The sequence below is a fragment of the Mustela lutreola genome, chromosome 16 (assembly GCF_030435805.1).
Source record: "Mustela lutreola isolate mMusLut2 chromosome 16, mMusLut2.pri, whole genome shotgun sequence".
Taxonomy (NCBI): domain Eukaryota; kingdom Metazoa; phylum Chordata; class Mammalia; order Carnivora; family Mustelidae; genus Mustela; species Mustela lutreola.
In genome coordinates, this window is record NC_081305.1 from 52,898,817 (window position 1) to 52,911,706 (window position 12,890).

A 12,890-nucleotide genomic window follows, 5' to 3' on the forward strand; every position below is an offset into this window, starting at 1 on the left:
GTCTCATAACTTCCCATTTTATCCTGCATAGTATTACAGACATTCTATCCTTTATTACTTTTCTATTTTCAGGAAGAGGAAAGTAGCATAGTATAATTGCTTTATGTCCATGTTTTTTAATAGTCTATATTTTAACTCATTAGAAATGACAAATGACTTCATTTCAAGGAAACAGTCGGTCTTTCTGGGTGTAAGTGTAAGTAAGGAAGTATTCCTGATGTTTTGTCTTGACTTTTTAACTTTCCCGTCTGCTGAGGTTATCCATAATGTTCACTCTAGATTATTGATAATTCTAGAAACTAAGTGGCATAGAATCTTAAAATCAGACATCGATTCCTTCCTTTTGATTCAGCAGTATTTGGAAGTGGTATTAAGGAACTGAACATTGAAAATGCTTCCTAAGTGTTCTAAAGTGGCCATCAATAAGAGCGTTTGGAGAAATAACTTTTTCTTTTCTTTTTAAGATTTTATTTATTTTTAAAGATTTCATGTATTTATTTGACAGAGAGAGACATCGAGAGAGGGAACAGAAGTAGAGAGAGTGAGTGGGAGTGGGAGAGGGAGAAGCAGGCCTCCTGCAGAGCAGGGAGCCCAATGCAGGGCTTGATCCTTGGACCCTGGGACCATGATCTGAACTAAAGGCAGAAGCTTGACTGCGCGACCCAGGCACCCCTCATTTTCTATATCCTTTTGTAATGTACTCTCTTCTCTACCAAGCATAGTGCTGGATTTCAAATTGAAGATTCTCCAGCAAGAGTCATGTTTCCTTTTCTTATAAGTAGGTCTTGCTATATCTAGATTGTATTTGGTCTTTTTCTTTAGAAAGGAAAGAACCCTGGTATATGATGAGAAAGGAGACAGTAGTCACACACCAAGGTAGGTGGGAATGAATGAAGCAGATGACACGGATGAGGGTCAAAGGAGAAAACTTAGCCTTAAAATGTGATCTGGGGGGTACAGCGTGGCTCATTTGGTTGGGTGTCTGACTCTTGGTTTTGGCTCAGGTTATGATCTCAGCCCCACAATGGGCTCTGCCCTCAATCCTGAGGATTCTACTTCTCTCCCACCTCTCCTCCCACTCGTACATTCTCTTTCTCTCAAACAAATACATAAATAAATCTTTTAAAAAAATAAAGTGTGTTTTGGGATGTTCTTCTTGAATGGAATGATCCTGGTAGACATGGTTTATTTCTCTGGTGGTCACATGGGGACATTTCCTGTCTAACTCTTCACATCTTCCTGTATCCTCTAAGGACTTACCTTCTGTTCTAGTGTCTTCCATGGCGTTCACAGTAAAATCCAAAACCCTCCCCATGCCAGTGAGGGTATATGTGATCTGATTGCTGTTTCATTGATTGTGGAGGCTTGTGAAAATCCATACACGTAGGGAGTTTCTAAGAGTTACCCAATGTCTTTTACTTCTCTCTCTGTGTGTCTCTCATTCTCTCTCTCTCTCTCTCTTTTTTTTTTTTTTTTTTTTTTTTTTTTGGTCCACTTGTCTCCTGCAGATACACACCACAAATTTTGGTACAACATTAGGAATGTGGGGTATACTGACCCTCCCCTATCCAAACTTACATAGAACAGCTCTCCCCATGGAGGCTTCCCTATGGATGAGACCTTGTGTGCTCTGTCCTCAGAAATGTAACTGGGAGCCTCAGTGTTTACCTTGGCCTCACAGTGGAGTGAGTTGAGCCATGTCATTAAGACCTAATAGATGCTAGGCCTTATCGAGGAGTAAGTGACAAAAGTTTTGGGTTTGGGATCCTGGAGATGACAGTTCTAAAATCCACACAGGGGATCCTTACAGGATGCCAAACCTGAGAATGAATTTTGCAAATACTGCTTTTCAAAATTTCGTATATATATAGGGTTGCCTGGCTGGCTCAGTTTGCAGTACATGTGACTCTTGATTGTGGCGTCATGAGTTCAAGTCCCTTGCTGGGTACTGAGATTGCTTAGATAAATAAACTTAGGAAAATTTCATGTGTATACAAACCATTGGAGGTTCCCATTAAAAACAGATTCTCTGGGGGACGCCTGGGTGGCTCAGTTGGTTAAGCAGCTGCCTTCGGCTCAGGTCATGATCCCAGTGTCCTGGGATCGAGTCCCACATCGGGCTCCTTGCTTGGCAGGGAGCCTGCTTCTCCCTCTGCCTCTGCCTCTGCCTGCCTCTCTGTCTGCCTATGCTTGCTCGCTCTCTCTCCCTCTATCCCTGACAAATAAATAAATAAAATCTAAAACAACAACAACAACAAAAAACAGATTCTCTGGCCCCACACTCAGATATCACTACTTCCTAGGTCTGCATGAAGCCCATTAATTTGTGTGGGTTTTTTTTTAAAGATTTTATTTATTTATTTGACAGAGATCACAAGTAGGCAGAGAAACAGGCAGAGAGGAGGAAGCAGGCTCCCTGCTGAGCAGAGAGCCCCATGTCGGGCTCGATCCCAGGACCTTGGAATCATGAAGGCAGAGGCTTTAACCCACTGAGCCACCCAGGCGCCCCTTAATTTGTTTTTTTAACAACCAGTGAGGTTGCTGTCGCCAGACATCATTACCAGTAGCACTGAGAAAGCAGAAGATCAAACCTGAATCCATTCTACCCAGTCATCCTGTATCAACACAAATACTGCCATTCCCAGGGAAGACTGACATCTCCTGGAAACACGACACTCTCTGCTCATCCCCTGCAAGCTGGGAAGGGACTAGATAAGGCGCTGGTGTCTGAGCAAGGCTGTTTGGAATAAAGAGTACGTGCTCATGCATCAAAGGAATGTTTATTGAGCAGCTACTACATGCTCCAGATATAGGATGTCTGGGTGTGTAACTACAAGATGCACTGGGCCCAGGACACTGTACTGGGAATCTTACAGGCATTATGCATGTTAATCTTTCAAAATCCCTGGGAATTGGTCCTGTATGTTTATTTCTCCCATGAGGATGTGGATGCTGCGTGTGCCTCCCTGGGACTCTAGAGACTGTTTTTCCTTTTTCATGATCACTAATCTGAAAAGTAGTGTTGTCCATGATAGCACAAATATAGAGAGCGGGCTGGGAGAGAGAAAGGAAAGGTGACTAGAGCCTCTGTGTGAAATTTGATTCATCATTTGCATTTATATATTTGGTTCATTTTAATGTGTGGACTATGAGTGGACATCACAGGAATGGAGGGTGGGATGCCATTTTTCAACCAGACATGAAGCTGACTCCCAAAATTTTTAGTCCTTTACTCTGCTTTATTTGAGTCTGAGCCTCAGGAAAGTGTGAATGCCAGTTGGGGCCACCCAGGTGGGCCTGCCAGGAGCTGTTCCTGGAGTTGTTGAGAAGGGAGGTACAGGGACCGACAGTGGAGCGGTGGAGGGCAGTACCGTGGCCTGAGGTCATTTTTGACAGAAACTGAACCAACAGTTCTGTGTTAGGCTCTGCAAAACCCCGTTTAGGTAAAAGTACTATTCCTGATGCGAATTCTGGGGCAGCTAAGGTTTGTGCTTCTAGTGTTAGCCCCGAAGAATGAATCCGGAATCTAGGGTGTCAGCGGGTCTGCTGGAGAGGTGGCATTGGGGGAGCTTCGTGAGTTCACATCGCACTGGGTGATCCCCGATGTCCAGTTCCTTATCCCCGCTGCTCTGGGTCCCCCTGCCCAGCGTTCAGGGGGCTCACCGCGTTCTCCGTGTGCGCATGTGCGAAGTTTGGCCACAGGGAAGGGAGAGGGCGTCGAACATTCTCGGTGTAATGTAACAGAGGGAGGATTGGTGTGCCCATAGACTTTGGTCCTGGCTTGCCTGAGGTGTGAACTGAGGTGTGTGGGCTTGGTTGAGTTGCGATTCCGGGGTGGTGCTTGAAGACCCCAGCTGGTGTGAGGACGGGACGACTACAGGTTTCCACCCAGAGAGAGGCTGTGTGCGCCACAAATCCTCTGTGCGCAAGCGCAGCACTTGTTTAGCAGCTCTGTCTGCGCAGGCGCTGAGGGAATCCGTTACGGAAGGTGAAGTCTGGGGAAGTGAGGGCAGAATCTCATTGGTGTGTTGCGCGCATGTGCTAAAGTGGGCAGGGTGGGGCGGGGAAACCTGTCGCACTGAGTGATCTGCCCTCTTGCAACCGGGGCAAGGGGCTTAGGTTGCTTGGGAAACTGGTCAAAATCAAAGGTGGTACTATGATCTGAAAAGATGAAGTAATGCACATTGAAATTTTCAAGTGTTTAATTGACAGTGTAATATGTCTACTAAATTTGTTAGGTTCTGGGAACCAGGGTGGCTGAGTTGGTTAAGTCTCCTACCCGGTTTTGGCTCAGGTCATGATCTCAGGGTGGTGAGTTCAAGAGTGGCCTTGGGCTTCTGGCAGAGCTCTGCTGGTCGTCTGCTCGAGATTCCCTCTCACTGCCCTCTTCCCCTCCCCTTCTTAATTAATTAATTGAATCAAGAAAATGTAAATAAAAATATGAATATACAAAAAATAAATAAAAACGTAAAAATCAATCTATCGTTAACAAAAAGATTAGTTAGGGATTTCCCACCTGTAGGAGCTACTAGTGAGGTTTTTATTGAGAGGATATGGAAGCAAAACAAGGTCAGTGTTTGTTTGGGTATGTCTTAGTAGTTGCCTTATTTTTGGAAAGCCTAGTTTACTGTAATTCTTTGTTTTTAAGTTCTTTTTTTTTTTTAAAGATAAAGATTTTTAAAAATAAAAATTTTATTTACTTATTTGACCGACAGAGATCACAGGTAGGCAGAGAGGCAGGCAGAGAGAGGAGGAAGCAGGCTCCCCACTGAGCAGAGAGCTGGATCCAGGGCTGGATCCCAGGATCCAGGGATCATGACCTGAGCAGAAGACAGAGGCTTTAACCCATAGAGTCAGCCAAGGAGCCCCTCATTTTTTTTTTTTTTTCCCCATTTCTATGCAGTGACTGTGAATTAAGTTGTGATTTGGTTAGAGAGGCTACTGAGTTATTAGAGCCACCTGAGTCAATGACTTCCCTGTTTAATTTCTTTAACAGTGGAAACACAGTTGATAGGATATTACTGATTTTTCTGCCTTTTTTTTTTTATCCATTTGCAAGGGTAGTTCAGCAATTGTACACTCATTGTAAAAAGGCAATCATGATGGTGCAACAGTCTCAATCCAGGAACCCCCCAGTTAAGGCACATGTGTATAAATCAAAGATCCACATTTCATGACGTGTGATAGCAGGAGAGTGATCCATTTAAGTATCTAAATGTATAAAAAAGGAGGTGTTTCGGCAAGGGTGTAGTATTGACAATTGCCACTAGATACGGTGTTTTAGGACTGCAGTAAATGTATTTCTATTGGTGGGAAAACACCACCTTTACATATACAGCATTGGTTGAGGAAAGCAAGTTGATTGACAGTGAGTTTGATCTGACAATATTTCTGTAAACATTAAAGCTAGTGCAAAATATTTTAGTTTGTATGCGTGTTACACAATTTCAAATGGAACTTCATGTACCCTCGGAAATTGCACAAGAACGAGGATACACCTCACACTGATGAGCAGTACATCAGAACATCCAGGTCTTACTGACTGGGGGCAATGAATGTGGACTTTTACTTTAATTTGTTTAAAATAAAAATGAATAAATAATTTTTTTAAAGATTTTATTTATTTACTTGATAGAGAGATCACAAGTAGGCAGAGAGGCAGGTAGAGAGAGAGAGAAGAGGAAGCAGGCTCCCTGCGGAGCAGACAGCCCGATGTGGGGTTCGATCCCAGGACCCTAGGATCATGACCTGAGCCGAAGGCAGAGGCCTTAACACACTGAGCCACCCAGGCACCCCTGAATAAATAATTTTTATTTATATTTAATGTTTTGCCTTTGTGTAGATGTTTTCCAACTTTACTGTAACCAATTACCACATATTTAGGAGCTAAAAAAGAATGCTATTTATATGTCTGACTTTCGGTGGGTTTGCTAAGTTTCTGTTTAGGATCTTATACGGTCAAAATCAAGGTTTCATAAGGCATGGGATTTTCTCTGCAGCCTCTAGTGGGGAATCTACTCCCAGGACCCTTTAGGTTCTTGACAGAATCCATCTTTAAAGACGAATTGGGTTTTCACATGGGGCTCAATTCTGTATTCGGATCCGTGGGTGAGTGCTTTGGAGTTCCTGGGTAAGTCCAGGTTGTCTTATTGAAACTAAAACAGGTTTAGGTAAACTGTGGGGATCTTCTCTAAAGTGTGCAGAAGAGGAATGCCTAGAGCGCCATGGGAAGTGCTTGTTCACAAGGGCATGGAGGAGTTTGTCTCAACTCTCAACAGTCCCCCTATATAATCTATACTATATCCATGTTGATGTTCCAGGGGTTTAAAGGGGAAGAAACCAATGCAACATACTGTTGGAAATACAACCACACGTTTTTTAAAGTCTGAGGCCATTGAGAAAATGGATTACTGGTTATATTACATCACTGTTATCAAATGGGTGGTAGATACTATCTGTTGTCTACATTCTTTTTTTTTTTCTTTAAGATTTTATTTATTGGGCGCCTGGGTGGCTCAGTGGGTTGAGCCGCTGCCTTCGGCTCAGGTCATGATCTCAGGGTGCTGGGATCGAGTCCCGCATCGGGCTCTCTGCTCAGCAGGGAGCCTGCTTCCCTCTCTCTCTCTCCGCCTGCCTCTCTGTCTACTTGTGATTTCTCTCTGTCAAATAAATAAATAAAATCTTTAAAAAAAAAAAAAAAAAAAAAAAAGATTTTATTTATTTATTTGACAGAGCAAGAGATCACAAGTAGGCAGAGAGGCAGGCGGATGGGCAGGGGGGAGCCGGTTCCCTGCTGAGCAGAGAGCTCAATGCGGGGCTCGATCTCAGGACCCTGAGATCATGACCCAAGTCAAAGGCAGAGGCTTAACCCACTGAGCCACCCAAGTGTCCCTGTTGTCTACATTTTTAATTAAGGTGAGGTAGGTTAATATTGATGACAGGATAATACATCATTCACTACCTATCAATATTAACACATTAAAAGCCAATATGTTCTATGGGGTGTCTGGGTGGTCCAGTCGTTAAGCGTCTGCCTTCAGCTCAGGTCATGATCCCAGGGTGCTGGGATGAAGCTCCACATGAGTCTCCTTGCTTGGCGGGAAACCTGCTTCTTCCCGTCCTACTCCGCCTGCTTGTGTTCCCTCCCTCTCTTGCTGTCTCTCTGTCTCTCTCTCTCTCTGTCAAATAAATAAATAAAATCCCTAAAAAAATTTAAAAAAAAGATGTTCTATCATTAAAATGTATTAAGATCATTATAGACTGTGTTATGCATTTCAAATCTACCGTATAATTCTTGTTGAAAATACAGATTATAAGAATTTAAGAAGCATTCTTTTTCTGATATAATGTCCTAGGAGTCATAATTTCAATAATTTTCAGACCAGAAGTAATTATTAAGAAATGTTGATGTACAATCATATGTCCTGTTAGCAAAGTGTTAGCTATCCTCTACGGATATCTGGGAAGGCTTCTTCATTTCAGTCATATCAATTTATATTCTGTATATCTGCCTATTGCTTTTGTGAAAATGCATGAGTATTTTTTTAAAAAATATTTTACTTATTTATTTGAGAGGGAGAGAACCAGAGAAAGAGCACAAGAAGGGGAAGGTCAGAGGGAGAAACAGATTCTCCGCTGAGCTGGGAGCCCGATGCAGGGACTCAATCCCGAGACTCCAGGATCATGACCTTAGGCAGTCGCTTAACCAGCTGAGCCACCCAGGTGCCAATATATCAGTATTTTAATGGATTGCCACCACTTTTTCTTTGTTTTTGACCTAAGAGTTATTTTAATTCCAGTTAACATAAAATGTTATGTTAGTTTCAGCTGTGCAATACAGCGGTTAAACAATTCCATACATTACTCAGTAGTTATCACAAATGCAGTCCTTAATCATGTATTTAACCCTTCACCCCACCCCCCTTCCCTCTGGAAACTATCTTTTTTTTTTTTTTCTATCCTTAAGAGTCTGTTTTGTGACTTGTCTCTCTCTTTACATTGTTCTCTCTCTGTTCCGTTGCTCTTCTTATTTTTCATTAAAGTAATATTCTAATGTGAGGGGCACCTGGATGGCTCAGTGGGTTAAGCCTCTGCCTTCAGCTCGGGTCATGATCTCAGAGTCCTGGGATCGAGCCCCATATCGGGCTCTCTGCTCAGCGGGGGGCCTGCTTCCCTCTCTCTCTCTGCCTGCCTCTCTGTCTACTTGTGATCTCTCTCTCTCTCTGTCAAATAAATAAATAAAATCTTTTAAATTAAAAAAAAAAAAAAAAAAGTAATATTCTAATGTGTTTTCTCTTTTGCTATTTTCTGTCCTATTGTCAAAATATGTGTAAGCATATTTACCCAGCCAACAGATCATACCGACAACTCAAAGCTAATTCACCACAGTGTCCCCTCTGGACTCTACAATAATGGCTTCTCTAATAGTTACACGTGGGGACAGATAGGGACCAATTTCAATGCATGGGTAAGGACATCTCTACAACCTGTGTCGCCTTGAAAAAGTTATAGAATATGAGCCCTTCACCCTTCAACAACCTTAAATATTTAAAGACAGAAAATTGGTTGGGTATGAAATACTGAGGCACAGAAACAGAAAAATGTTCACCTTTAACCCAGAAGGTTGACCTATAGCCTGCATAGTTTTGGAAAGAATCAAATGTAGCTGATTGCTATATTCTTAAAGGGTCTCCTGACTGCCTGTCCATCTCACCCATAATTAATATTGAACTGAATGATAAGCACCAGAGAAATTTTGCTAAAGTAGTTATATGAGTAGAAATTCAAAGAAGCATTTATGATCTAATACTTCCTGCATGACCCTTACCCCTGACCACTAAGCATATAACCACCAGCTCTTTGCAACCAAAGTGCAGCTCTTTCTGCCCAGGGGTCCTGTCCCCCTGCTGCTTGAATAAACTTACTAAGTTTCATCTTAAACATCTCAAGAATTCTTTCCCACCGGATGTACTGAATAATAACACAATTTTGTTACCAAAAAAAAAAAAAAAAAAAAAGATTGGCTGTGAGTTGTTCCAAAAGCTAGCACTCAAGATGCAGTTTTGACTGGGAAGGAATGTGAGCTTTATTCAGGAGGACAACCACTTGGGAAGAAGGTGGAGTCTTGTCCAAAAACCAGCTCCATAGTTTCAGCCTGGTCCAAAGAGTTGAAAAGGAACTCAAGGCCAGTAATCATTAAAGAGGAGTGCGGTAATCTGTAACACTCCGTGCTTGCCTCTTCGTAGCCACAGACATTACTGAGGTGCTGGAGATTGTGTATTGGTGCCCCAGGAGAGAGGTTGTGCAAGAGGGTTCCGATCCAAGTCTTTCTAGGAAACAAGGCACCAACGATCTTTAGATACACAAAGAGGTTTGGTTTATCAATCAGTGGGGCTAAAGGTGCGTGCTAAAATTTAAAGACTGCTAAGCTGGGCAAAGGGGCACTGGCTTGGGTTCTGTAATTTAAAAAAAGATCCTCTAGATTTATTGTGTTGCTACAAATGGAAGGATTTCCTTCTTTTGTGAGGTTGATTGTACACCAAGAATAAATTAGATGGTGGAATTCTATCAGTAATATAGCTGATATCAGACTTTAACTTTTTATATTATAAAGAGTTGCCTGCTTGGTGTGGCAAACTGTTTTTTGATAAACATTTGCTCTTTCCTTTTTCTTGGGACTATGCTTACCCCTTCTGAAATTCTAAATCCCTACCCCTTCTTAAGTCACAGCAGCATGAAGCGTCAATTCCCTGTCTTTGAGCCTCGTATCTTTGAGGTTCCCCTAATTAAGAAATTATTATTATTTTTCTTTTGTGAATCTGTCTTACATCAGTTTAATTATTAGACTGGCCAAAGACTTGAGAACAGATGAAGAGGGATGGATTCCTTTCCCAACATTCATTCTGTTGTTGAAAACTGACATTCATGCTTCAGACCCAAAATATAATGTGAAGACAGAGTTGGGGATAAAAAGAAACAGCAGCTTTTTTGCTTTGCTCAGCAGACAAGGCTGCAGCAGGTCAGGGCCTTCAAAACTGCAAGCCCACCCAGAGGAAGGGGCTGGGGGGGGGCGTTGTAGGGCAATACAGGATCTAGCCGGTTTCAACAGGAATTGTGTTTGTGCTTCCAGCCTTATTCACTAAGTTTTCAGAGTGGTCCTGGATTCCAGGGGGGGCAGGGGGGAAGAAGACGAAAAAAGGGGGAGGGGAAGCTTGCTGAAATGAAAAAGGATACTTAGTTTAATATCAAGCCTTGCTGACATTTTAATGCAGCTATTTTGGTTTTTGTTCAGCAGGATGCTTTTAAGTGGTTTCCCTTTGAGTCGCCAGAATAGCTGTATTAAGACCACTTCATATTTTACAGGGAGGAATCACTCAATATTTTCTAGAAGGGCTAAAATCAAGGAAAAGGGTAACACCACATTTCTGAAATACTGAGAAATGCGAATTCTTTTCTATTGCTGATGGGAGTATAAAAACGACATTCACTTTGAGAAACTGTTTGGCAGATACTTAGGAAAATAAATATTTGCCTATTTAAGAAGAGCCTTGTACCATCCCAAAATTTGTGTTTTTGCCATAAGGATTATGTTATACTGTTTTTTTTGTTTGTTTGTTTTTGTTCTTTTTATTTTTTGAGAGAGAATGTGTGACTGAGCTGGGGGTTACGGGGGAGGAGAGAAGAGGGAGAGAATCTTAAGCAGGCTCCTTGCTCCGCAGAGCCTGACCTCATGACCCTGAGATCATGACCTGAGCCGAAATCAAGTCTGACTCTCATCCAACTGAGCCACCCAGGCGCCACTAGGCTGTTATTTTAAAGAAACAGCAGACAAAGGAAAAGCTCTGAAACCCAGTATGTTGACTTTTGTAAGAGATATTTGCATTTATAAGGGAAAGCTCCATTTGTAAGGGTGTCTCCCTGTGCTGAGCAGAAAGACAGAGAATGTATAAATCTCCAGAAACTGGCCAGTGGAAAAGGCATGGATTTAAATCTGGATAACAATTCTAGCCTTGGTTGCTGTCCTTTGCCTGGTCACCTCCCCCAAATGCTTCCCAATAGGATCACGTGTGGAGTTTCAAAACCGATCATTGCCGGTGCCCTCCTCCTCAGATTCTGCCTATTGGTGTGGGTGGAAAAGACAATGCTGTTATAATTAAGGACTGCAGGTGATCCACAGTGAGGCCAGGATTAAGCACGAGGGCTCCCCATTAATTTATGAGACTTGAGTAGAGTTTCTGGCTCACGGAGAGGTAACGGGGTCTCTGTTGCAGGAGTCTGGGAGGCTCAGGTCTGTGCAGCATGCAGTTCCTATGCTGAAGCTGAATTTGTGGGCATTGGTGGGAGGGGGGGCCCCCTGAAAGCAGAGAAGGAAAAGTCAGGGATTGGTCTTCAAGTAGGAGCTCATAGTTTCTGAAAGGCTCTGACACAAAGGACTGGGAATTTGGGCCTTTTCTGCATTTCAAAGTCCTGCTGTCAGGCCGAGCAGTTTAGAGGTGCTGACGCACTGTTGGTGGCTTTAAAGGCATTTTCTCCTGATGCAGCTGTGATTTCTCCACGAATCTCTTCTGACAAAGAAATCTAGAGGACAACATGAAAGAAGAAGAAATGGCCCGTTCTCAGGTAAGCCTTGCGTCCCAAGTCAGATGGCGCATCACTCTTTATCCCAAAATCCCGTTCATTTAGAAATTGCGAATATTGATTCCTCTAGTCACGTTGTTTCTGCTTTATGTGTTCCCCTAATTTTAAAACATTTTCAAAAATGACTCAAGGTTAAGTCTTTAGAAGACTTCCCCCCCTATATTCCAGAGCCTTCTCTCCCTTGTCTCCAACCTGTCTTTCAATGGTCTATCAACAATTGTCCCTTTGAATTAAAGTTCTGCAAATGCCATCAATAGTCCCTTGGTGACAGACCCGCAGAGGACAGCACCGAGTCCCAGATTCCTGCTGCTGATCGGCTCCGGCCTTGGATATCAGTCAAGGAAAACATTTCTTGTTAGGTTCCATCTGGATTCTTTCTGAGCCCTGTGTAGACCAGGAGTAAGGAATTGCATGAACAAACACAATGGATTTGAAACCCAGAATAACTCAAGAAGTTTTAGAAAAAAAGAGGAGGATTGTTCTCTAGAATGTGAAAAAGATACTCTATTTAAAGTTGCTAGATATTACAGGACATGGAAACTATGTGTGATTGAACTTCATATAAATGCACTGTATTCTCATAATAGTTTATATTCTGATTTACCGTTTGGGGACAAAAGAACACACCATTAATAATAGATCCTTGAGGATGCCTAAAGCACTGATCTGTTACCTTCTTTTACTTGGGTTGGTGCTTTCTGACAGATTTCTCCCCTATGAAGTTTGAATTTTCCCCATTATCACTCTTAAGGATCTTAGACGGATTTGCTGAGGGATATGCAGAAACCTTCACAGTTAAAGTGGAAACTTTTCCTTCTGAGTTTCTCTTGCTTCTAGTTTCTGTTGAGAACCGAGGTAGAAGGAATGTAGGTAAACTGAAATTCAACTTGCAGACCGTTGATAAATACTTGAGACTGGCAAGAGTATGACATTGCATCAGGAATTCCCAACTGCCTTAATGTTAATGCTCTGCTAGAGGCTAAAAGCTACCAGCTTGACAATAGCCAGACCTCCAGAATCCTGTAAGTCCTCTTTAACATATGAAAATCCCTGCAGAAACTTCCTTTATTTCTACCTCCAACATAAAACTGTATTACTAATGGCTTCTCACAAGAACAGTGTAGGTCTTTCTGCCCTGGGGTCCTGTCCCTGTGCTTTAATAAAAACAATTTTCTGGCACCAAAAATGTCTCAAGAATACTTTTTTTTTTACCTTTAGCTCGCAGGCCCCTTCAGGTCTGTTTCCACTGGACA

At 42.4% G+C, this 12,890-nt stretch overlaps 2 protein-coding genes across 4 annotated transcripts in view; both read left to right on the forward strand.

Moving 5' to 3' along the window:
• Positions 1 to 12,890, forward strand: part of LOC131817393 (KRAB domain-containing protein 5-like) — a 130,722-nt gene that overhangs the window by 116,709 nt on the left and 1,123 nt on the right. The window contains exon 6 of one of the 2 annotated variants that reach the window (XM_059150678.1): positions 11,541 to 11,619. In XM_059150678.1, coding sequence (XP_059006661.1) covers positions 11,541 to 11,581 — 41 coding nt within the window. In that variant the 3' untranslated portion in view covers positions 11,582 to 11,619. Of the gene's footprint in view, positions 1 to 11,521; positions 11,620 to 12,890 lie in introns of those variants that run through there. The other variant, XM_059150680.1, reaches the window with a different exon arrangement.
• Positions 1 to 12,890, forward strand: part of LOC131817376 (KRAB domain-containing protein 5-like) — a 103,731-nt gene that overhangs the window by 47,914 nt on the left and 42,927 nt on the right. For both annotated transcript variants that reach the window (XM_059150660.1, XM_059150661.1), the window contains exon 2: positions 11,541 to 11,619. In XM_059150660.1, the coding sequence (XP_059006643.1) occupies positions 11,590 to 11,619 (30 nt within the window). In that variant the 5' untranslated portion in view covers positions 11,541 to 11,589. The remainder of the gene's footprint in view (positions 1 to 11,540; positions 11,620 to 12,890) is intronic.